At 36.5% G+C, this 27,430-nt stretch overlaps 1 protein-coding gene across 3 annotated transcripts in view; it reads left to right on the top strand.

Annotated features, from left to right (window-relative positions):
- Window positions 1-1,357: 1,357 nt before the first annotated feature.
- Window positions 1,358-27,430, top strand: part of LOC117985484 (fibroin heavy chain-like) — an 80,026-nt gene continuing 53,953 nt past the window's right edge. For 2 of the 3 annotated variants that reach the window (XM_069500821.1, XM_069500819.1), the window contains exons 1-2: window positions 1,358-1,470; window positions 20,890-22,085. In XM_069500821.1, the coding sequence (XP_069356922.1) occupies window positions 20,898-22,085 (1,188 nt within the window). In that variant the 5' untranslated portion in view covers window positions 1,358-1,470; window positions 20,890-20,897. Of the gene's footprint in view, window positions 1,504-20,889; window positions 22,086-27,430 lie in introns of all 3 variants that reach the window. The other variant, XM_069500820.1, reaches the window with a different exon arrangement.

Below are 27,430 nucleotides of genomic sequence, written 5' to 3'. Positions count from 1 at the left end.
TAGCGACCCGTCCCGGCTTCGCATGGGTGCAATGTAGATCTACTTCTATGTGGTCTACTTTTTCTTATAATATTTGTTAATTTTTGATGGACTCTGGAGGCTTGATTTCTTCCGACATTTTGTTTAAATATCGTCACATTTCAACAAATTAACACAAACCAATATTAAACCATACCTATAAACCTTCCTCTTGAATCACTCTATCTATTGGTGAAAACCGCATTAAAATCCGTTGCGTAGTTTAAAAGATCTACGCGTTCATACATACATACAGACAGCGGGAAGCGACTTTATTTTATACTACGACGAGTATGTAGAGATTAGGATTAGGATAGGCCTTAAATTACCTTTGGGATTATGATGTAGTTATTATGCATATTATTATGACTAAATATTTAATGTTTATAATTAATATTTTTTGCAATAATAATAATACGGTGACATGATTATTATTATAAAGTATGATGGGTTCATGTTATTTAATTTGATTTGTTTTTTTTTAATAATTATAAATGACATTTACTTTAATTAATTTTATTGCTATGACTATCTAATTTGTTACACTAATTTATTATTTTATACTAGGTGTAAAAAAATTACCTACTCTTATGAAATGAAATCACTACCCAAAAAAATTTAAATGCGAAAGTGTGTTTGTTTGTTAGTTTATTGGTTTGTTGATTTGTCCTTCAATCACGTCGCAACGCATTAACGTGATATAATATATCTTCTATCTTATACTCGTACTTCTCGTATCTTTATATTGCATCGATTTTCTTGCTAGGTATATAGTACGAGACAGGTCGAGATGGCAAATTGGGGTATGAGGTGGGGGGACGCCCCGCACACCCGCGCTCGCCCGCGCGAATTCTTTAGCGCGGGGGCTGCGGGTCTGCGAAGCGTTCCCTCCCCGATTGCCATCTCGACCTGTCGCGTACTATAGGTAGTTCTTTTCGATGCGACAGGATGGATAGGATAGGAAGGGTATTAAAGCCCAGTAGTAGATTCATTCGATTTTTTTATTTCCTTAAGTTCTCTCAGAATGAGAAGGATTTGGTCATAATCATCATCAAAGTGCGGATTGGCAGACTTCACACACCTTTGAGAACATTACGGATTACTCTCAGGCATGCAGGTTTCCTCACGAGGTTTTCCCTCACTATTTAAGCAAGTGATATTTAATAGCTTTAATTGCCAAATTAATTCAATAATAATTTAATAATATTTTCAGTGTATTTTACTTAGATGAAAATGCCTGGCGCTCCGCGATGTCGCGGCAAAGGTCACCCGTATTTCATAACGTAAGTATATAAGTATGGGACAGATGCATCATATGGTTGTTACTGAACCGGCCGCGGATCACTCGGAGGTGAAAAAAAAAAACATTCGTGACGTCAAAGAAATATTAAATAAAGGGGATTCTGTGTTTTTAGATCAGTGCTGTGTAGTGTGTGAAACGGAACGCTTTATGTGAGTTCTATATACCATTTTTAATATACACGCGTAAGTCTGTAGTTTTTTTTACATAGTGATTCATTTATCTGATGATGCGAAAAATATTTATTAGTTTTTTATTGATTGATGCATATCAATTAGCCATGAATAGAATTTTGTAAAAAGTGTTCAAAGTTTTGCATGTTTCGGTTTTTTTTTGTTTTTGATTATATATTGATGACAAAAAATATTATCAATGATTTTTAGACAATTCAAAATTTTGATATCTTATTTATATAGTACCTAATACTTTACTTTTAATAGTAAATAATATAATGTTATTATAAAATTACTTGTTAGGTACTTTAACAAATACTGAAGGATTTATGTTAATTATAATCAAAAATTAAGCATGGGAATTCATTGAATATACATATTTAATTTTAAGTACAAATAACACTAGAATATAGCTTTTAAATATACTGACAAAATATCAAATTTAAAAAACGAAAACCCCAAAAACATTCGAAAAACTTTGAGCGCTCGTTGAAGTCTTTTTAATGAAATAATGAATCATTACGTAAAAATTATTGACTATGAATAATTTTTTAGTGATAAGGATATTTTTATTGTTTTCCAAAATAATTGTCAGCTAAGCTAGATAAGAATTAAAAAAGGATAGCTGTACCTAATCGTGTACAAGAAAATCAGTAAAAAGAATTTGAATTGAGTTACGTAGTAAAGATAATTAAGAAATTATTCTTTTTGAATAATCTCATATGATTTCTATATAAAATAAATAAACATTGTGGCAACGGCTTGACTTTATTGTCATTTCAATCAATATATAGTTAAATGTATGCCCACCGTTGGACAAAGATTTTTGTAGACATTTCCATACTCCACTATTTTGTACCGCTCATTAATAAAATATTTCCTCGAAAACTTACAAGTGCTTACCTAGGATTAGAACCTAGGACCTTGGTAAGGCTCAACAGGTTCTAATCATTACAAGCTATTGCCCAATGCAGCTTAATTAATATGAATAAAGATGAATTTTTTTGGACATATTCCAGCTAGTGGACATATTCTAAAATCTAAACTAAATGAAGTCAAAGTCAAAGTCAAATGATTTATTCAAAATAGGTAATAAATTACTCTTTTTGATAGTCAGATGTTGGATTTGTAAGATATCGTGGTGACAATTTAATAATTAGCTTTAGTTTTAAGTTTGCGTAATCGCAGAATGAACTAGATTTACCTCCAATTTCTCTCTCTCTCTCTCTCTCTGCTTCATTTCCCTAATAACTGAGGGTCATGACCTATTTTATTGAATCACACAATGGCTCTACCATTTTAGTTTATTGAGATAATAATGCGATATACTTCTGACACTGCCGCATCTAGTGGTAGAAGTTGTGGTTCATTTTTTGCGCAAAGGCGGGAAAAAATTTTCAGCGAAAAAATCCTCCCCTAAGGTTGCCTGGAAGCGATCTATTTTAGCGATAAGGCCGCCTATTGTTCTTGCAAACATCTTTGTTATATTTCTATTGTTTTTGATTTTGGTGTAAATAAGAATATTTTACTTGTTTTACTTTTACATTTTGTTATAATAAAAATCTAAGCAATTAAGTATTTATTATGTTGTAAATGTGTTATAAATCGTTTTAAGGTTTCCATAGCCGAATTATATGGCATTTGAACGTAGTTTCAATATAAACTTGATTCTTGGTACAATACTTGGCTATAGGTAAAGTAAACAACTTATGTATGTTAGTGTTACGAGAGCGAGGATCAAGTAGGCGGGAGGCGGCACAAGAAATACGAGACAATATGAAACAATTAACGATTCGGACTTGACCGAATTGCGGTTATAATTCATTCAGAATATAAGTTTGTGACGCGATAATACTCTACATTTAAATTACGTACATATTATATATTTTATTATCTAAATATATAAAAGGAAAAGGTGACTGACTGACTGACTGACTGACTGATCTATGAACGCATAGCTCAAACTGCTGGACGGTTCGGTTCAGGGTACCAGCTGATGTGTGGCACAGATTGGTAAATAAACGTCTTTTCTTTCTTCTTGCTATTATGAAGTAGGCATCCGCTAAGAAAGGATTTTTCAAAATTCAACCCCTAAGGGGGTGAAATAGGGGTTTGAAATTTGCATAGCCCACGCGGACAAAGTCGCGAGCATAAGCTAGTATAGTCATAAGTTACTTATTATCTGATTAAAATATCTTGTATATTTAATTAGGTGGGTACCATAAAATTATCTTAGAACTTTCGCTGGTAAGGATATTAATACACGGACAAAATAAACACCGTTTTATTATACATAAATTCCGTCCTTATGAAACGGCGTGACATCATGCGGATGCAAAGTTCGGTAAGAATCATGCAAATATACCGTTTATATACCAATATACCTATATACTGGGAAACACGCCAAATAAGAGCTACGCTTTAGACGACTTTAATTACGCTTGTGGCGAGATCCTGTTTTACGAATAATTAAAAAAACTGTAGAAAGAAAAAAAATCCTTTAAGTTTTTTTATCCGAAGACACACGTGGCGTCCATCCATCAAATAATAATAATAATCATCTTTATTTATCAAATAGACCCATATAAGTCTAAAAAATTAGTTTATCCGTAGTAGCCTGTCCTCTGGACGCAAGGTAGATATATCTTCTCTATATATAAAAAGGAATCGCTAAATGTATTGCTGATCGCAAATCTCGAGAACAGCTGAACCATCTACTTCTTCTTCTTCCTTACCTTATCCCACGCTACGTGGGGTCGGTACACAACATCGAGAACAGCTGAACCGAATTCGCTAATTCTTTTTTTATAATATTCCTTGAAGTACAACAAACACAGTTGAGACAAATTTAAAAAAATTAAATCGACTGATAGGCGCTACGAAGTTCGCCGGCAGCTAGTTATAGATAATTATTATGTACTTACGTTACCGAGTAAAGACTTTATCGTTGAATTCAAGGAGCCAACACCTCAACCTTGATGCTGTAAGGAATTGAATCGTAAATCGTGGTGATCCCACGGGATTTTTAAAGAATCATGCGTTTAAAATATTTTTTACGAAATTTGGTACTGAGATTTCTTGCATATCGGGGACGGGCTGCTACGGATGGATAGGCTATTGTCCTGAGAAATCAAAAGTTCCCACGGGTTTCTAAGAACCTAAATCCACGCGGGCGAAGCCGCGGGCATCAGCTAGTTTGTAATATTACTCACTTGTGGATTTGTACCGTTAAATGCAAAATAAAATTTTGGTCTATAGATAGGTGTACTAAGAGAATTTTAAAAATCCTGGGTGGTTTTTTTAAATATGTAGGTTTGTTTAAAACTAGCTGCCCCGGCCAAATAAAATATTATCTCTGCCCCGGCGAACTTCGTACCGCCTAACAGTCGATTCTTTTTCAGACAATTTTTAAAAAAATTCTCTCCGTAAGAACCATCCTCGTACTTTAAGGAATATTATAAAAAAAAAGAATTAGCGAAATCGGTTCAGCTGTTCTCGAGATTTGCGATCAGCAACACATTCAGCGATTCATTTTCATATATAGAGATGTTGTTTGTATGAAACGTACGAAATACCTCAGTCCAGTGTAGAAGGAAGCAAGTGTTATTCTCATGGGCTACGAAGACACAATTGTAATGTTTGAGCTTGACCTTGTTAGCGCGGAGATAAATAACTAATTAATAGTACGTCGTAAACTATCTGTACGCTTAGTACGACTTGGTACACTTCGACAACGATGATAGATTTCGATCATCGAAATCATAAAATCAGAATGAATTACAACTAAAAAAAATTTAGTAGTTACTTGACTGAAGTTGATTATTTTAAATACTTTTTTATTCAAATCAACTTTTACAAGTGCTACCACCTGGTTTGGAATGCCTTTTCTACCAAGAATAACCAACAAGAAACTCGGCAGTTACTCTTTTCAAATATTCAATTTACATCATTGTTCCGTAGGTTGGTGAGCTAGTTGTACTAATATCGCATGTATAAACTCAAACCTTTAAACAAGATTGTAAATTTTGAGGAAAAAACTATCTTGTAACCTTTTCACATAATTTGAAAAGTTTATTGTAGTAATGAGACGACTTAAAACATACACATTTGGGTCCATTTTAATTTATTTAATTTCATTTAAAACAACTTTATTGTTACTAGAATTACAGAGAGTAAGAATACAGGATACACTTAAAAAACAAAGGGCGACCTTATCACTAAACATTTAACACTAACATTGGGGCCAATTCTCTTGTACACAATCTCTAAACTAAACTAAAACTAGACTAACTAAACTAACTAAATCTAGTGCTATCCTTTTCCGCAAGCATTTATAAAAAAGAGAAAGCAATAGATTTAGACGTGTCATTTTAGTTTAGTTTATAGATTGCGTGCAACGGAATTAGCCACATTTTACTCTGAAATTTTAGTAATTCGATAGGTACTCGCGAATTTTATAAACGTTTCGAGTACAAACTCATACTAAGCTTCCTGGAAATAATATTATGATGAGTACATGCGTTTTATGAAGCGTTTTATGGCTGTAGGTACTTACTTAGATACATTTTCCTGCAACTACTTAATTAATAGACTAATCGTTTTTTCCAACTTAGCACTTAGAAGATTTTTTGTGACTGCGTTGATTAGGTTTAATAGTGCTTAATTATTTTAATTAATACAATACAATACAAACTTCTTTATTGCGAATCTGGGTAAACAGTGGAGATGTTACAAAGTAAAAAGGTACAGCCAAATTCTGCCTATCAGCATGCAATATGTTATGATATACCTAACAACGTGTACATTGATAAAATTAGTCACATTATATATTTAGTCACAAAAAAAAAAAAAAAAAAATAATAGTATTGAGTATTGTAGAATTTTTTTTTTACAGTTTTTTAAAATTTATCATCAAAGTACTCGTTTATGGAATAGTAGCATTTTTTTACAAGAAATTCCTTAAGTTTATATTTCAACATACTTATACTAAGAGATCTATCTGCGAGTTCTTTTGGTAATTTATTATAGATTCTAGATTAAGTATTAGTTAAGAAAAATAACACACCAAATGGGTTGATATCATGATGTCACGTTATTATTCGAATACAACTTATAATTGCGGGCGCATTATATTTTCGTGGATATGGCATTTTGTATAAAATGCTTTAAATTAAAAACGAATTAATAAATAACTCGCAATCATAGAATTAATCTAGAAGTTTACAGTACGCGGCAGAAAGTAATGTACATCGGCCTTTAGAATAACATTTCGGCTTTGTAGAGCTTTGTCTCTGTCACTCATACCTATATGACGTTTTGTCGGTCTCAACGACAGAGACAACGCTCTACAAATCTGCTATCACCTTCTATAAGTCCCGCAAATTGCTATTGCGCTGGAACCATGTCTCATAACCATCGAAATGACGTCATTTTGACGTCAGCTGAAATAAAAATATACCTACCATCAGCTCGAAATTTCAGTCTAGTGCTGACGTCACTAAAAAGGCGGTCACGCGCATTAGCAATTTGCGGGACTTACATTAGGTCGACGTACATTACTTTCTGCCGCGTACTGTACCTACTTCATTTATATATTTATCTATATATATATAAAATTCAAAGTTCTGACTGACTGACTGACATATAGGTATATCAACACACAGCCTAAACCGCTGGTCCTACAGACATAAAATTTGGTAAGTCTATTCTTTGTAAAGAGTAGGTATCCACTAAGAAAGGATTTTACGAAATTCCACCCCTAAGTGGGTTAAATGGGGGATGGAATTTTGTATGAAAGTCCGTCATTTTTCTAAGTTATTTACATGAAAATTGGTATTTGGATTTTCGGTCACAAATGAAGAAATACGTGTTTCAGGATTTTTGGAAAATTCACCCATAAGGGTGGTAAAATAGGGGATGAAAGTTTGTATGGGAAAGTTTTAATTATTGATATTATTAACTTGAAATTTGGAAACCAGTGGCCCTACCGCGGATGTTTGACAGCTACAATGTCACGATCGCAATCATCTCCGATTGGTTAATGCTCGCTCACTATTGGCCACAATGCATTGTTGCAACAAGAATCGCACATATTCAGCCAATCAGAACAATTGAGATTGTAATAATGATTGATGCAGGTTTTAGACAATCGCCCTACAGGTTTTTTCTTGAGGTAAGGTGTCAGCTAAGAAACAACTATGAGAAAATCCCCCTCTAAAGGGTTGAAATGGGGGTTGGAATATTACATGTGTTATTCGGTGCTGGTGCAGGGTGCGCGTCCTGATGTTATAATGTTTGTTTCTGAAAAAAAAAATGCTATTTGTTTCCTTTAGGCCACGCGGGCGAAGCCGCGGGCAGAAGCTAGTCATGTCATATGATTTATGAAACTCGCTGTGTAACGCGATGAGACGTATTTTCAGTAGGACACCAACAAAACTTCGACCCCGCGTGTATTTCTCATGTTTGCCTCGTAGTTACGTAGTTACGTATACTTCGCCAACTTTCATAATAATTCCGTGTGACAAGTTACGAAAGGATGCACAACTGGGCTTTAGTAATGAGCTAGGGCATCGACTATCGATAATATAGCGATATATGTATTTTAGCGTTTAATAAAAAGACCCGAACTTAGAATTTTAAACCCCTGCCGGGAATTGAACCTCTCACTAACAAGACCATAACGCTTAACGCTGCGCCAGGGAGGTTCATCTATAAACAAGCCAGTTTAAAAAAAAAAAAAAGAATATAAGCCATGTTAAATGACTAATATTCCCCTTTCCTCTCCAACTAAGCGTCAGGCTTGTGCTAGGAGTAGGTACGACAATAGTGCAACGGGCGGGGTTTGAACCGTCGACCTTTCGGTTTTCAGTCCGCTCCTTTGCCGGTTGAGCTATTGAGGCTCTATCTAATCTATCTAGTTACATAATAAAGGGATGACCGCCTATCGGCAGTCGTCATATAAGGCAATAAAGTAGGCCGCACACTGATTCAAGCCTATTAATAACTCGCTAAACAAACATCCACATTTTATACGCTAATATGGTTATCTGAATGTCGCACGCACATTGAATATTCATACCTACTAATCTTGTTGCTAACCGCAAATCCATCCTCGTGGACTGTTCGTATAATCATCATCCTCGGTAGCATCGTCCCATCGTCGGTTTACTACTGAGCACTGGTCTCCTCATAGATTTAGACGGTTTGGACGTGGCCCACAACACTGGCCAAGTGCTAATTGGCAGACCTTTGTCAACTTTATAGAGAACTCTCAGGGACGCAAGAACTTTTAGGGATGCAAATTTCCTCACCATCTTTTCCTTCACCGTTAAAAACCTAATGATATACCTATTTTTTTTTTTAAAAGAATATTAGCCATGTTAAATGACTAATATTCCCCTTTCCTCTCCAATTAAGCGTCAAGCTTGTGCTAGGAGTAGGTACGACAATAGTGCAACGGGCGGGGTTTGAACCGTCGACCTTTCGGTTTTCAGTCCACTCCTATACCGGTTGAGCTATTGAGGCTCGAATTGCTTGAAAAGCATTATAATTCCAATAACAAAAGTTACAGGCGATTGAACTCCGGACCTCCTGAAAGGGGGACGAACGTTTTAACTTCTAGGCTAACTAGCTCTCAATTAATGATAATAAGTAGCTATCAATCAAATTTAATTTGAAAAGACCTTGTCAATAAACTATAAATGATTGTTAAATCCATATTCTGATGCAAATCAAAGAAAATGATCTAAATAACAAATTTTATTTACGAAATGTATCAATAATATGATGAAAATTTCGATTTAAATGCGCGAAGGCTAAGAATTATCATAAAATGTAAATAAATGTGGTAACTATATGGAGAGATGTTTTATTAGTCAGGACATTGATCTATATAATAATATTAATATATTTTAATGGAAACATTTCTTGCTCTATATATGGGTGATGTATTGTATATTTTATTGCTACTATGCATAGTTCAAATAAATATGTTGCTTTATATATACCAGTCGAACTAATATTAAACTTAATAGGATTTTAAAACCACGTTTCCTTTAGAAACCAGTAGCTGATGCCAATGACTTGTACCGCGTGGAATTAGGTTTAAAAAAATCTTGTGGGAACTCTTTGATTTTTCGCGTCAAATTAACCTGTGTCACTCTCCAGGTCTTTAACTATATCCATGCAAAAAACCACGTCGATCCGTTCCTCCGCTGTGACGTGATTAAAGGACAAACCAACAAACCAATAAACCAACAAACAAACGCACTTTCGCATTTCTAATGTGTGCCAGATTCTTTTTTCCACGCTCGCGCAAAATGTGGGATCAACTCCCATCGGCGGTGTTCCCATTAGATGAGGTACAACATGGGGTTATTCAAGGGGCGGACCAACAAATTCCTGACAGGCCGGCAACGCATTGGCAGTTCCTCTGGTGCTGCAAATGTTCATGGGCAGCGGTAATCACTTAACATCTGGTGACCCGCCAGTTCGTTTACTCACTATTTGTATTTTTAACCTATTAGTGTGACATATTAGTCTGAAAGATAAAAAATCACATTCTTAAGTTAACTATTCGAATAATTAATTATTCTAATTCCATTTCGTTGTTGACCTACAAACAACTAGACCATATGACTGCTGTAGTTTCATCACCAACATATACAACATATACAACATATTGGGTTGAAATGTCTCGACCCGGGGTCGAACTCGTGATCTCTATTATAGGTACCTTTCAAAATATCACATATATCATATCGATGGTTAAATATAGATCTACTTAATCCTAATTAATATTCAGTACTCATATTATACAACTAGCTTATGCTCGCGACTTCGTCCGTGTGGACTACACAAATTTTAAACCACTATTTCACCCCTTTAGGGGCTGAATTTTCAAAAATCATTTCTTAGCGGATGCTTACGTCATAATAGCTATCTGCATGCTAAATTCCAGCCTGCCGTCTAGTAGCTTGAGCAGCTCAAGTTGAGCTGTGCGATGATAGATCAGTCAGTCAGTCAGTCAGTCACCTTTTCCTTTTACATATTTAGATATGCAAAAGTTATTAGCTACCTTAAAGTCTATCGGTTTTTCGAATTATGTGCCCATTGCCACCATCTCACTCTCCATCGCCCGCTGAGAGTTTTCTTGATGAACTTTTATGAGGCTCATATATAAGGACCATGTCTCAGATCCATTATAATGTCATCACTGGCAACACGCACTGTGCGAAGACTTTGGTCTTCAAGCACTGAGGAATTTGGAACGAGAACGAGTCAATTCGAAGCTTCCCGGAAGCTGCCCAGTCGAGTTGAATTCGAAAAATTAATTACTTTCGCATAATAACATATTCTGATTGTAAACGGTGTATAGTAGGTAAATACCTAAAGGTCATAGTTCTGTAGGTCAAAGGTCGACTGACCTAAAAACGCACGTTATACAATATTATTATGTAAATTGATAAAAACTTACGGTGAAATATCTAATACTCTCATGCAACGATTTTGTTATTGTATAATTGTTTAAAAAGCTGTGATAGCCTAGTGGTTAGGACGTCCGCCTTCTAATCGGAGGTCGGGGTTCGATCCCGGGCACGCACCTCTAACTTCTCGGAGTTATGTGCGTTTTAAGTAATTAAATAACACTTGCTTCAACGGTGAAGGAAAACATCGTTAGGAAACCTGCATGCCTGAGAGTTCTCGATAATGTTCTCAAAGGTGTGTGAAGTCTACCAATCCGCACATGGCCTGAGTGGTGGAGACCCGTACTCTGTAGTGAGTCGGCGATGGGTTCATCATGATGATGATGATAGATTGTTTATTTTGATGACGACATACTTTATCGATATATTAATCTTCATGATTAGGATCATTACTTCAGTCTTTAGACGTTCATCAGTCTGACATATAATATGTTCTTGCAATTATATGCAATTACAATACAATGTTGCCTAATGAACTGCCTAATAAGAAAGCTCAGTCACTCAGCAGGCGATGAAGAGAACTAAGTATGTTTGGAGTCTCTCTACGTGATCAAATCAGAAATGACGAGATCCGTACGAGAACCGACATAGCTGAACGGGTTGCAAAGCTGGCAAGGGGCAGGACACGTCATATAGTTAGAAAAACCGATAGACTTTGGGCTCCCAAGGTTCTAAAATGGCAACCTTGCACGTTGGAAGCTGGAAGCTAGTTAGACAGACGACAGCAAACGAGTCGCAAGGAGCCGCTGGATTCAGGCGGTACAAGATCGTGGCGTATTGAAGTCACTAAAAGAGCAGTACAGCAGTCAGACGTCTATCAGTTAGGAATCGTAACGATGATGATGATGTATGAGTTTCAAAACAGCTGGTCTTCAGCCTTCCTTATCAAACCACTTCCCGCCTTCTATGTCAAGTTTTTTCGATCAGCAAAAAATATATAGGTAGAGACAAAACTAGATAATAAAAATGCAAATTAATACAATCTAAAAATTAAACGTTAAGCCATAATTAAAAACTTCATTAAACTTATTCAAATTTTAATAATAAAAATATGAACCATTTTTTGATAATTTTTTCAATATTATCTTCAAAATAATAAAAGACAAAACATCAACAAAAAAGAGTTTAGTAATAACATCATTGTCAAAATGTTATTTGCCAAGGTTTTTCATTATAAGTACCTTCATAATATTATTAAAGGAATTCTTAATTAATTTTAAAAAACAAGAATGAATATAGGCATCTTCTAGGTAAAACGCGTTCTACCTTAGGTCACATCATAATTTCCCATCAGGAATTAAAACAAAATAAGTATTTAATTATGGTTCATTTTATACTTATATGTAATATTTTAAAGAATTTGTATTTTACTCACAATATCAAAGTATAGAATCATACAAATCGAGCATATTCATAGGAATAATTATTGCAACGTTAAGTACACGAAAAAAATGTGTAATCTTAACACAGATTACATACAAAAAAATTAGGCAAATTGTGTAAAGTCATAAACCGTGATTGTACGGTTATTACAAAAACAATCGCATCTTAACATCCGACCAGGTGTGATTAATGGTCTACATGCAACGAATTAATTGCGTTTAAATGTTCAGTGTATCATTTTAAGCGGGTTTTAACACAAAAAATCTAAAAATATTACACAATATTGTATTTTTTACATCTGCTATAAAGACGTTTCCTTGTTATAGAATAAAAAATTAGGGTCATTCATTCATTCATGTTATTTTTTACGTTCGCTTCAAAGGTGACTGACTACACTACACTTAGGTTTATGATATGGTATTAATAATTAATCTATGGTATTAATGTTCATTTAGAAAAGGTTATCCCACCAAAAACATTTCATGTAAAGGTTGCCAAGACTCACAAGTTCATAATGCTTTCAGTTCACTGTTAAAAAGTTATGAGATCTCTAGTAGAGCCAAGCCCCTAGTTGAGCTTCGATTTGTGCTGCTCATGGGGCTTGTCCCAAGTCCAAAGTATATAGCTCTTAAGTGCTCTTGACTGTATCACATATTTAAAACTTAATATTAAATAACAAATAACTCTACTTATAAGCCCTGATTCTACAATTCCTAAATCTTTAAAAAAAAGTATGACTCGGCCATTTAATGTTGAAATCTCGAAAATGTATAGTGGGGCCATTTCTTATATTATTAATGTTCACTTAGAAAAGGTTACGCCGTTGCTTCTTACTATGCCGAAAAAACTTAAATACTAAACCATTATAAGACCATTGCAGCAGATGTTTACTAACATACTTTTTACTAGCACCTAAGTGATAAATGATCGTAGTCGTAGCACAAAAAATTCGATAGTACCTAAGTAATACTTATTTAATGCTAGCTTATGCCCGCGTTTTCATCTGCGTGGGTTTAGGTGTTTAAAAATCCCGTGGGAGCTCTTTGATTTTCCAGGATAAAGGTAGCTTATGTCACTCTCCAGGTCATTCACTATACCCATGCAAAAATTCACGTCGATGCGTTGCTTCGTTGTGACGTAAATGGTTTTAGCATAACCTAGTGACATCGTAGTCCGAATATTTTGCTTGGGAAATGCTGTTCACTACCATATTATTATAAATGCGAAAATGTATTAGTTTGTTCTTCAACCACGTCGCAATTGAGCAACAGATTGACGTGAATTTTTGCATGGGTATAGTGGAGAGTGACATAATTATTAAGTTTACTTTATCCCAGAAAATCGAATCGAAACGGGATTTTTAAAAACGTAAATCCACGCGGATAAAATCGTAGGCATCAGATCAAATAGTCTAATTATATAAAAGGAAAAGGTGACTGACTGATTGACTGACTGATCTATCAACGCACAGCTCAAACTACTGGACGGATCGGGCCGAAATTTAACCTGCAGATAGCTATTATGACGTAGGCATCCACTAAGAAAGAATTTTAAAAATTCAACCCCTAAGGGGGTGAAATAGGGGTTTGAAATTTGTGTAGTCCATGCGGACAAAGTCGCGAGCAAAAGTTAGGAGGTAATAAATAATTAATGAGTAGCATACTGTCATCTTTTGTTTTAAACGATATATAAAGTCTTCCGGCTATGGAGACCAAAAAACCTTCAAATTAAATATGTAATGCTAATTTTTCTTAAACTTACCATACGGTCAAACATTTTTTTCGACCTTCGCGGCGTCTTCTATAACTCGCTAAACTTTTACATCACTCGGGAATTTCGCTATTACACAATCAAGCTTACATTTAACATACGCATCCTAGTAGGCAGCTATTTTTCGAAGTGACTGATTTTACATAACAATATTTATATATGTATTTGTTGCACTAACCTACATTTTAAAATTATTCAGATAGGAGGATTTCCATTATCGTTTTTTCAGTATGGTAATCGACATAGTATTTGCGTAATCAATATAGTTTTTTCCATCCTTGTTTATCTCTGATTCTCTGTTTTATCTCCCTATATTTTTATGATTTGATTCCAATTTTCCTCATAAAATCTATCCTTCGAGACCTTTCCTTCTTTATCTTCTTTAGGTAGGCACTCTTCTTTAGGACAAATAAAAAAAAATTAGCTGATGCCCGCGACTTCGCCCGCGTGGATTTAGATTTTTCAAAATCCCGCGGGGACTCTTTGATTTTCTGGGATAAAAAGTAGCCTATGTCACTCTCCAGGTCTTTATCTATACCCATGCAAAAAATCACGTCAATCCGTTGCACCGTTGCGACGTGATTGAAGGACAAACCAACAAACAAACACACTTTCGCATTTATAATAAAGGTACTGATATAAGATTGAGCTTAGCATAAATGAAGTGGTGATTATGAACGAGGTTGCATCAGACTCAAGTATTACTTAGTTATTAAAATTGTCTATCAAGGATATTCGCCGAATACTATTAAATTATTTTCTTTTATAACTTTTGGCCTTCCCCTTCCCAGTACAATAGCTATTATTATTTGCCGGACGATCGAAAACATCGTATTTTCGGAATTTCATTGACGCAAACAAGTTGTAGCGCTTGGCCGGACCTTGTGACGTCAGAGCTAGCGCACACCGCGGTGCGGCGAGTTGAGGTGCGTTTTAAAATCCGTGGCTTTTGTACGCGGACGAAGTCGCGGGCATCAGCTATTCTGAAAAAGTTTATATAAATAGATTAATAAACATTTATATATTTATCGTCTTTAGAACCAATAACAATAGTTAATAAGACCATAAATTTCTTCCTACGTTTATATAATCACATACTCACCGCATTCCAAATATTATATCTACCCATATATGGTAAACCACATCAGTTTATGTGTTATCACAGCATGTATTGGGTAATCCCTATACATAGTTATTAGTTATGAACATGTTGAAGAAGTTCCGGTTTTAAACTATTTGTTTTTATAAGCATCTCAATTTTAACAAGTACATATTATTTTTTGCGGAATTTACTAAGATGCGTTAGTAAGTTAGCGTCTCTAAATATATAAAAAGAACAGGTGACTGACTGATCTATCAACGCACAGCTCAAACTACTTAACGCACCGGGCTGAAATTTAGCATGCAGATAGCTATTATGACGTAGACATCCGTTAAGAAAGGATTTTTGATAATTCAACACCTAAGGGGGTAAAATAGGGGTTCGAAATTTGAGTAGTCCAAGGCACAAGCTAGTTGCTTATAAATAAAGGTTGATTGGATATAAACCTTATAAAATATTTAAAAAAAAAAAAATATTATGTTCATGAACAGATAACTATACCAAGTGGGATATCATATGAAAGGGCTTTATACCTGTACATTCTAAAACAGATTTTTATTTATTTTTATGCATAATAATTTTTGATTTTTCGTGCAAAATTTCAAAAAATACCCGAAAACGAAACCATCACTGCGCGAGTCTGACTAGCACTTCGCCGGTTGTTTTTTGATTTTGCCAAACTGTGATTTTAGAAATAACTCAGAATTCAGATGCATAGGTTTCTGCGTAGGCTCGAGAACATTGAAAGTGATGATGTAAGAGATATAGCGCGTAGGCTTGTTGCTACTCAGCTTTGACTCATTTGACTCACGCGGTCGTCGAGCTAAACATGGCGAGCGAAATTGCTCTTTTGCTCTTTTATTATCTTTTATCTCTGGTATATAAAAGAAGACATATATTTTAGACATGTGTGACTCTTTGCATAAAGCAGCCGTGGGACGTAAGCCGTTTTAGGACATCTGAAGCTGCCTATAGCCTACTAGCTCTATTTATAAAAGTTTCCAATCCAATCCAATCCATCAGCCTGTTTGCGTCCACTGCTGGACATAGGCCTTTCCAAGAGCGCGCCACCAACACGGTCCTCCGCCTTCCTCATCCATCCGCTCCCCACCACTTTCTTCAGGTCACCGGTCCAGCGGGCGGGGGGTCTCCGACATTAGACACCCCAACCCCCTAATAGTTGAGGCAGCGACATACTCCCTTGACCGAGACGACCCCCCCCAATAAAAGACGCCCTAAGCACGTCCTTAACGACCCCAACGATCAAATCATGACCGACAATGCACCCTATCTCGTAGGGCTACACAATACAACCTCATCACAGCGTCTTCGCCGGCGATGACGAGGTCCCCGATTTCTAACGTCACCCGGACGTGGACTCACGCCACGGCCTCGGGGGCGTACGGACTAACCAGTAGTCCAACAACTCTACCCATTCCAACGTCATCCTAAGCCGTGGTCCGAGCCTCACAGGAGGCGCCCTTAGGAGGACGTTGCCCCCCGACCTCTCGAATTATTTCTTCGAGCCCTAGGGCTCACCCCCAGGTGGAGCTTCGCGCTCGCCAACCCCCCCGGTGACGCTGTAGCGGCCAGTAGGGCCTACGCAGCATAGTCAATCCGAAACAACACCACACTGCGCCTACCGGGCAATGGGCAGGTCATGTCTGTCGCTGAACCGACGGCCGAGGGGGCAGACGTGTCCTGGAGTGGAGACCGCTTATAAAAGTTTATTTGAGTAAAAATATTTCTATTATATTATTTACGCTTCGGTGTGTTTAAGAGATTCGTTACCGTCCCTAGCAGACTAACTTGTGCTCGCGACTTCGTCCCCGTGAACTAAACAAATTTCGAACCCCGTTTTCAACCCCTTAGGGTACCTATGAATTTTCAAAAATCCTTTCTTAGCGGATGCTTACGTCATAATAGCTATATGCAGGTTAAATTTCGGCCCGATCCGTCCAATAGTTTGAGCTGTGCGTTGATAGATCAGTCAGTCAGTCAGTCACCTTTTCCTTTTATATATTTAAGAAGACTTTAAGTACTTCCTGTAAGCAATTAGTGTGTAGATGTTTTTTGTCACGTCACATGTTTCCGGTAAATTCCACGATCAATTAGCCAATACCCAATACCTACATTTGTCCAAGCATAGTAGCTTACTCATAACGCAGGGTCCTTCGCTGAGGCCAGTAGGAATGTTTGTGTTTCGTATAATCTTCGACCTTATAGCAGTGCCATATTTACCTACACATAAAAAGACGTGCTACATCACGTGAAAATTCTGGCCAAGTGCGAGTTAGACTCGCACGCAAAGGGATCCATTTTATTTATTTATTTTTTATTCAGATACAAGTTTGCCCTTGACTGCAATCTCACCTGGTGGTAAATGACGATGCAGTCTAACATCGAAGCGGGCTAATCTGGAAGGGGTATGGCAGTTTTTAATAAACCCATGCCCATTTGGTTTCTACATGGTATCATCCCGGAACGCTAAATCGCTTGGCGGCACGGCTATCATTAAAATTTAAAAATAATTTTGAAATTCGCTATTATGATTATTTGTTGTTATAGCGACACTAGAAATACAGACTGTGAAAATTTCAACTCTCTACCTATTACGGTTTATGAGCTATAGCCCGCTGACACACAAGTGGACAGATCAGTGGAGGCTTAGAAGTATGGTCCACGTTGGTTCGCTTCGGGTACGGAACCCTAAAAATAAATAAACACTTGATTGAAATTTCGTGTGACGTACGCGCGTTGAACTCTTTTGTATGGAGACAGTTTTTCTCTGCAATTTCTCCATACATATTAAGTATGCTGATTTTTTTTCTTCATTTTTAGACAACTTCGTAAACTTTGATACCTACCTTTTTACCTTCTAGTTTTACAATTTTGAAATAACAAAATACATACCTACTAATATTATTAAAAGTCTGTGTGTCTGTTGGTCTGTCTGTCTGCTAGCCTTTCACGGCCCGGATCCATCCGCTCAACCGATTTTGACGAAATTTAGTACAGATGTAACTTGCATCCCGGGGAAGTCCTTCCCCGGGATGCAAGTTACATCATAGGCTACTTTTTATCCCGGAAAAGCAATGAGGATTTTTAAAAACTTAAATCCACGCGGACGAAGTCGTGGGCATCATCTACAGTCAGTGGCGTGCACAGTGTTTGAAGCCAGGGTAGGCATTAGTTAGGTAGAAACCTGTTTACTGGCAGGTCATAATGAAAAATATGCATTGAGCTATTACAACTGGGGTAAGCAGTGCATTTATGCTTCTATGACCTGCACGCCACTACATCTTGTTATACATAAAAACTACAAGGTAAAACTTTACTTAATAATAATTTCTTGCTAATATCTTAAGTTTCTTTAAAAATATCAATTAGTATCGCTATTTATCGATGCATACTGCTAAGGTCTAAAATACTCTAAATCTACGCTCAAATATTATCCTCGAAGGTATTATTAATGGCTAAGACAAGCAAACCTTGGCGCCCCACGCATTACTACAAACTTGTGACGGATGAATATGAATCACTAATTATTTGCAAATCTCTATAAGGTACCTCTTAGAAAGAGGACCATATTAAGATTATTAAGTAGCTTATACCTGACCTCTTTGGCGCCTTTAAGATGCATTAGGTGAATGGCAGGCGCCGAGAATCGCCCTTGAGTTTGATAAAAGTTAGGAAAGTTACCCAAGAATCAAACCTGGAACCTATCGTTTTCCGCGGCAACAGGAAACTACTGCATCAGAGAATTCTTTGATAACATTTAAAAGAACTTCTTAAGGTGACGCAGTACGCTCGACCTAACCTGTTTGCTTTTCACTTGACATTGTATGAGAAAGGTGAGAGACACGATGATTTTCACTGAAATCAAGGGTTTAGGAAAAGTATTTTTGAGAAAACAATACTAAAAGTATGTTTGCAAAATAAAGATATTTCAACTAATGAATAAATTAACTATGTCTACCTAAATATAAATTGTTTTAGAATTTTCATACCCCTAATCTTATTTATTTACACCCAAAGTTGTCATAAATTTTGTGTTAATTTGAGGCTCGTAACTTTAAAATAAATATTTTTTCAATGTTTAATATATCAATAAACCTAGATAATGACAAGACAAATCAATATTATACTTAGTTTTGAGCGTACAATATCAAATAATGTAGTAATTATTACCCTACTACGTTTGTATGAAGAAAACACCGTCCTGCGCCCACTTAAGCAATACATACGTATAAAAATACTTGTCTTGACTGACTGATTGATATACGCATGCAAAAAATCACGTCAATCCGTTGCACCGTTGCGACGTGATTGAAGGACAAACCAACAAAACAATAAACCAACAAACAAACACACTTTCGCATTTATAATAAGGGTACTGATTGACAAAATATGCGCTTAGAGCTAAGATCTTAGAGCTTATTTTACAATCTCAGGTGAGATAGATTTTATTTTTTGTAACATATTATTTTTGTTACTTTAAGTAAAAAAATAACTTCTGTCTTCTTCTATTGTACATATTGAATCTTATGTACACAAAGAGACACGATCCACGTTTTTAGTTATTTTATATAGTTAACTCGAGGAAAATTTATGTTTAAACTGCCAGACAAGCAGACTGATTAAACACCCAAATCAACAAGTCAAATTCAACTTTATTACTAAAGAGTCAAAGATCAAAGCCGATTAACACGGAGATTACGCACAAAAATGTCATATACATACATTATGTATTGACAAACTTTATTTTGCGTAGTCCGAAGCAGAAAACATTCAAATAACAACTTTATAGTGTATGTAATAAAGTATGTTAAATATTTCAAGAAGATTATAATATATTTGGTTAATTAGTATTGAAATATACGTCCTTGAACTATACCACTACACATCGTTATTTAATGTTTGAATTTTTTTGAAATAACCTCAACAATGTGAACAAAAAACTACAAATATACTTATACCTACAGAACAGGTTTTGGGTAAAATTAAGTTTTCTATAACCTTTAACACCGCTGAACATTATTTAATGGCATTTGCCTATATAAAACGAATCATTAGACTAGAAGTAGATTTTTTTTACGTTTTGTTAATTATTTTTGTAGCATAAAATTTGAGTTAGGATGAAACTTTTTAAAGTTCAACCAATTTAAAGTTTAATTGAATCAGTAAAATTAATAATAATTATGTATTCGCAGGCAAAAATCTGTTAGAATGTTTGTAGCTTAAAAGTATTAAGTACTTAGATAATATGTTACCTAGGAGTACCTACCTAAACATTAATTCATGTATTTATGTTTAGCTTAGTATAGAATAATGTGAATTAGCTATCTTCATATAAACCTTTAAGTTTCCAGAGGATTACAGGTACTCATTACGTCCTTTGTAAATAAATATCCTTTTGATGCTTAATGGTTAAAAACATGAATTTTAAATGATAAAAAGTAAAAACTTCATTGGTAACTACATAATATCATGTACCTTAATCTATTATTTACTAGATGACGAACCGAAAATCGGTTGAACGGATGGGCTGTGAAAGGCTAGCAGACAGACAGACAGACTTTTGCTTGTATAATATTAGTATGGATTAATCAATTTTTTTCGAATAATTGAATAACCTCGACTTTCTTATTGTTACAGATTTAAACATGAAACCACTGCTACGGACAGTGGTGGCGTTAAGCCTTCTACTGAGCATTCACGCACTCCCCGAGAACATCGAAGACGTCAAAGAACTGCCCCAATACAAAGAACCAGTGGTCGAGGCTGAGGCATCCGACGCACAAGCGCGAGTGGAACGATGCACCACTTGCACTGGCACGATAAAGGTTAAAACGCCTTCCAAAGAGGTCCTAGCAGCGCTTACCGCGTTACCAGGTGCTCAAATCCACACCCAGCAGTCTTTCCAAGGCTGCTCGTCTGATAAAGGGTGCGCTGGCATCAAAGTCAAAGATGGTAACATCATCGAGCGGTACGGCAACGTAAATTCCTTTAACGCGGCGGCGGCAGCTGACTTGAACAACGAATTCACCTTCCACGCAGCTGAAGCTCTTGCTAATTTAGCCAGCAGTGGCAGCATACCTTTCTGGTGGATGAACCAGGATTCCCCCTTCAAGACCAGCGCGGGTGGAAACTTCGAAAAGTTCAGCAAATCTGAAAGCTCAAGTTTCTCGAGCGGTGCTAACGCGGCTAACATCGGTGCTGCTACATTGAATCTGGCTGCTAATCCGTTCTTAAACGGAGAGTTATCCAAAGGACTGGCTGCCGCTAGTGGTGATGCAAGCATTGGTATCAAACCTGCACCCGTCGCATCATTATCATCAGGCTTTGAGTCATCATACAGTTCCTCAAGCAACGGAGTAATGGATTTATCTAAAAACCCGTTCCTAAACGGTGGATTTAAGGCAGGACAGGGGGCTGGATACCAAGGAGCATTCGGTGCCCAAGGTGCAGGGAGTTCTCAAAGCTTCGGTGCGGGCAGTGCAGCAAACACAGGCTTTGGAGCGAGTGGTTACAACGCTGGTTTTGGTGCTGGAGGCAAAGTATCTACAGGATACGTCGGCTCCTCTCCCAGCCCATTCGCGACTACTTCTGGTTCAAACTTCAATTTGATCCAAAGTCAAAAAGCCAACGAATTCGACTTCGAACAACAGCAGCAAACTCAACAGAATATCGACGAGATTTTCCAGAGTTCCAGCAATGCTGGGTTAGACGTTTCTGGTGGTGACTTGCAGCAAGCCTGCGTGGGTCAGGGGTACGTGTGTGCTCTGAAGCCCCAGTGCGCGAACGGCATCGTCATCCCGAGCTTCGCTGTCCTTCTTCAGGCTAAACCTAAGGTGAGTGACTTTTGTTACACGCGTTAATAATGACTATGATGTAATTTCTGTTCCGTTTAAATTCAAAGCACGAAAAGATGACTGCAATATAAATCAAGCCTTGGTTACTAACTACACAATCGTTGATTACAGGAGAGCTGTATAAAATTAAGATCATTATCAGTAAAGTTTAAAAGTTTAAGGGTGTCTGGCAGGGGGTTGCTACGACTCTAAGTGTCTGGCAATGTATGACATGATTTATAAATTTTTTTTCTTTGGAATAATCCAAAGAAAAAAATCTTTTTAAAGTCTATTTTTTATATTTTCTTTGACGTAAGATTTTTTACACCTTTATTACCTGTAATCTCCCAAAGTCACCACGATCCAACGTTTCTCCCAGTGCTTGGGATAATACACAGAGAAACTTTCAGCTTTTGTAAAATAACGAAGGTCTGGCACACACTGGCTCTCTCTCTATAAATAAAGGTTTTACCTAACAAAACTTCAACAAGGTAAAGCTGCAATTTTTCCTTATTTAATTTAGCAATTGCCTTTTAAAATGTCTTAAGAATAAAGAACCACCTTAACAATCAGTTTATAATTTTTTTTCTACAATATTATATATTTTTTTGCGCCCGCTAGTATAAACATCAAATCTTATAGATCGTATCTATAAAATTTAAACTCAGTAAGATGTTATCTTGAAAGAGATCCTCTTTAGATAACCCTTGCTCTTCTCTAATGATCAATGAAAATACTTAAACGAGTTTCAAACATTATTATCAACTACCATTAGGTCTTAACTTACACACAGGTATAAACACTGTTTAAAATAGAATCGTTATTATTAATCTTTTTTTTTTCTTAAATATTTTTTTAAATTGTAATAAAACGAATATCATCTAAACCACCCCAACGAGGCACGGTGCCCACTGCCCTGAACGCTGGCAGCGTTATCTCGTTGAATGGCCAGACTAATATGCTGACCGAGGTAACTGCCAGCCCTCTGGTCCCCCGTGGATTCCGCGAGACGGGATGAAAGGTCCTTAAAAAAGGATCTAGCATCCTCGCCCCACCAACCCATGGTCTCCACCCCAATAGGCACAAATATGAAACTATTTTCTATATTCTCATATTTGCGCCTCTTGGCCTTTTCTGCTTTAGTAGCCGCCGCTCCAGCCGCCACGGATTAAATTAAAATATTACTAACTGATCGATGCTTAGTTTTAGGTTTTTAAAAATATTATGGAAATCTTCGATTTTCGGGCATAAATAAATATCCTTTGCCCGTCTCTAGGGTGTAATTTTGTCAGGATCGTTTTAGTGGTAAAAGCAGGCATGAAAAGGTATAACAGACAGACACATTTTTACACTCCAATTCGCCCGAGTGTACTACACAAATTTCGAATCCCTATTTTACCCCCTTAGGGAATGTATTTTCAAAAATCCTTTCTTAGCAGATATCTACGTAATAATAGCTATCTGCATTCCAAATTTCAGCCCGATCCATCCAGTAGGTCAGTCTGTTTCCTTTTATATATTTAGACTAGCTGACCCGCCCCGGCTTCGCTCGGGTGCAATTTTGAAAATCGAGGTGGGGGTTGAATTTCCAAAAATCCTGAAATACATATTTCTTTATTTATTACCGAAAACCCAAATACCAATTTTCATGTAAATTACTTGAAAAATGACAGACTTTCATACAAACTTTAATCCCCTGTTTAACCCCCTTGGTAGTAGAATTTCCAAAAATCGTGAAATACGTACTTTTTTATTTTTAACCGAAAGCTGAAATATCAATTTTCATCGATGTAACTTCAAAAATGACGGACTTTCATACAAACTTCCATCCCCCATTTAACCCAATTAGGGGTGGAATTTCGAAAAATCCTTTCTTAGTGGATACCTACTCTTTACAAAGGATAGACCTTCCAAATTTCATGTCTCTAGGACCAGCGGTTTAGGCTGTACGTTGATATATATGTCAGTCAGTCAGTCAGGACTTTGAATTTTATATATTTAGATATGGATTTTTGTACTAGAAACGATTTTTGAAAATCAAAAGGGGGCTCGCTAGATGTCGTCTGCCCATCTAGTAGGGGGTCTGCTAACACAGTGTTTGTCGACCTTGACCTGTTGCGTACTTATGTGCCCGCCCATTGCTACTTTAGCAGTTAGCTTCACAACCCGTTGAACTATGTCAGATAAATAGACATAATTATATACGTATCTTACTTATAATAAAATTGCAACTGAACGATTTCTGTACATCAAACGTTATTTTGATAATTTTAAATATGCAGTCCAATAACAAACAAACAAACATTGTAATCTTCTATAATATATAAATGAATCACCAAATGTGTTGGTCATCGCAAATCTCGAGAACAGCTGAACCGATTTCGCTAATTCTTTTTTTATAATATTCCTTGAAGTACGAGAAAGGTTCATACGAAGAGAGAAACATTTAATTCAACCTCCCCCTCAATTTTCTAAACTCCACCCGATCGAAGCCGGGGCGGTTCAGCTAGTAGCTTAATAAAATGTAGATTTTTCAACCATAATACAATACATACTCGTAGATTTTCGATTTCGTTTAAAAATATGTACCATACAGGTTTAATTATCACTAGATTATGCTCGCGACTTCGTCCGCGTGGACTACTCAAATTTCAAACCCCTATTTCACCCCCTTAGGGGTTGAATTTTCAAAAATCCTTTCTTAGCGAATGCCTACGTCATAATAGGTATCTGCATGCCAAATTTCAGCCCGATCCGTCCAGTAGTTTGAGTTGTGCGTTGATAGATCAGTCAGTCAGTCAGTCAGTCAGCGTTTCCTTTTATATATTTAGATTTAGGAAATTTCACTAGGAAGGTTTTGCAGTGCCTTATATTATATAATTCTTCTATTATAACATATTCATAGGTCAGCCGGTTACAACAATAAAAATAATTAATCATTAAACCAAAGAGTTGAAATTCTGAATTTTAATCGAAAACAATAACTTTAAGAAGGGCTTTAATGGGATGCCAGTGCAATAGTTATCACATAAATATTATACAGGCGAAGGTTTGTATGTGTGTACGTTTGTTATTCCTTCATGCCACAATGACAGAGCTGATTTGGCTGGGAATAGAAATAGCTTATACCCTGTCTTAACACATTTTTAGCATTTAAACTATCGTCAACTGGCCCCGATTCTCTAGTCTCTCTCTAAACTTAATTTAGAGTATCTGCATCCTTTTCTTTTTACTAATGCTAAAAAAGGAACGACTTTCACATTTAAAGACTCTAAATTTTAGTGCACAATATAAATTTAAACAGTAGGTTCGCGAGTGCGTGCTAAAATCACGGGTTTTACAATCTAAAAATTAAATTTAGAAATGTCAAACTGCTTCTGTCCTTTTCATATTACAATAGTAAGAAGAGGGTGCGAATACTCTAAAATTAGGTTGTGCTTAGAATCGGTGTGATATCTTTTTTATCCCGCCGGATTTTTTAAAACCCTATATAGACGCGGACGAATTCGCGGGCATTATCTAGTTTTATATACTCGCACCAACTACGCGAAAAGTCGCGGGTGAACACTAGTGACAGCCAAACGACCTTTCTCAGGTGTGGCTGACATTTTGAAGACTGCGATATATGACCTTTGCATTCAAAATGGTATTTTTTGTTATTACACCATGGCGAGGAAGGTCGGGTGCGATTATAGTTTTAACATTCTAACGCCCATTGTTATGTTCGATTAGATAATTTGATAATTGGTGCGTGGATTGTTTGCAGGTACAAGGCTAACAAGCCTTCTGGTTTCTACTGTAAGTCCCGCAAATTCCTATTGCGCTGGAACCATGTCTCATTAACATCGAAATGACGTTATTTTGACGTCATTTGAGTTTTAAGTAAAAATAATACCATCAGCCCGAAACTTCAGTCTAGTGCTGACGTCACTAAAATGGCGGCCACGCGCATTAGCAATTTGCGGGACTTATATTTTGTATAGCTCGAAAAACTCTTTTTTAGGGTTCCGTAGTCAACAAGGACCCCTCAAAAGGACTAGTAAAAGTTTGCTTGAATAACAATATATTTTATACTAGATGATGCCCGCGACTTCGTCCGCGTGGATTTAGGTTTTTAAAATTCCCGTGGGAAATCTTGGATTTTCCGGGATAAAAAGCAGTTTAATAGACCTACCTACCTACCAAATTTCATGATTCTAGGTCAACGGGAAATAGGTACCCTATTGGTTTTCTTGTCAGACAACGACAGTCAGACGAACAGAAAGACAGACAGACATACAGACAACAACGTTATCCTATAAGGGTTCTTTTTCCTTTTGAGGTACGGAACCCTAAAAACGTTACAATACCCTATTACACGTATCGTGTAGGTTGTAGACCATACCTAGTGTCTTACAAGCAGACTTGCGGTTTCAACTATTTATTTTGACGAGTCGAGTTACTAAACAGCTCTACAAAACTAATATGTTACTAAACTTTAACAGCTAATTGTGAGCTGTGTACTGCTAGTTACCAAATAGTTAAGAAATAACTATTAGAAATAACTATTCTAGGTATTGCGGATTAAATGTGATACCAAATGCCAAATGTACTAATCTAATGATTAAAAAATATGTGTTTATTTTCATAACACATTGTAGAGGCTTTGACTATTTATTTGGCACCTTGGTATGTCGCTTTAGCTGATTACGTGATCCCAAAAACTACAAAGAATACTCCCTAATATGGGTACTGATAATGGAATATGGAGATCATATACCTACCCACTTACAAACTGATGCCGTGACTTCATCCGCATGGACTTAGGCTTTTAATTCTTTGGTTTTCCGGGATAAAAAGTAGCGTATGTCACTCTTTTCAACACACACTCAAGTCTTTAACTAAGTATAAACATAAACACACTTTCGCATTTATAATATGGGTAGGTAGTGATTTCACTAATCATCATTATCATGATCAACCCATCGCCGGCTCACTACAGAGCACGGGTCTCCTCTCAGAGTAAGAAGAGTTTTGGCCATAGTCTTCCACGCTGGCCATGTGCGAATTGGTAGACTCCACACACCTTTGAGAACATTATGGAGAACTTTCAGGCATGTCCTCACGATGTTTTCCTTAAAGCAAGTGGTATTTAATTAATTAAAACGCACATAACTCCGAAAAGTTAGAGGTGCGTGCCGGATCGAACTGCCGACCTCCGATTAGAAAGCGGACGTCCTAGCCACTAGGCTATCACAACAGCGTATTGCACGCAAGTGAAATAGTGAATCATAGGTTTCCAAACGTTATTTCCCAGTGTCCACTCAACAACACAAAGGAACGTTTACTTTGTTTGCGTAAATCCA

Source organism: Maniola hyperantus, chromosome 9, assembly GCF_902806685.2.
Source record: "Maniola hyperantus chromosome 9, iAphHyp1.2, whole genome shotgun sequence".
Lineage (NCBI taxonomy): Eukaryota > Metazoa > Arthropoda > Insecta > Lepidoptera > Nymphalidae > Maniola > Maniola hyperantus.
The sequence above is the reverse complement of the archived record's forward strand: the minus strand, read 5'-3'. Positions and strand labels throughout refer to the sequence as shown.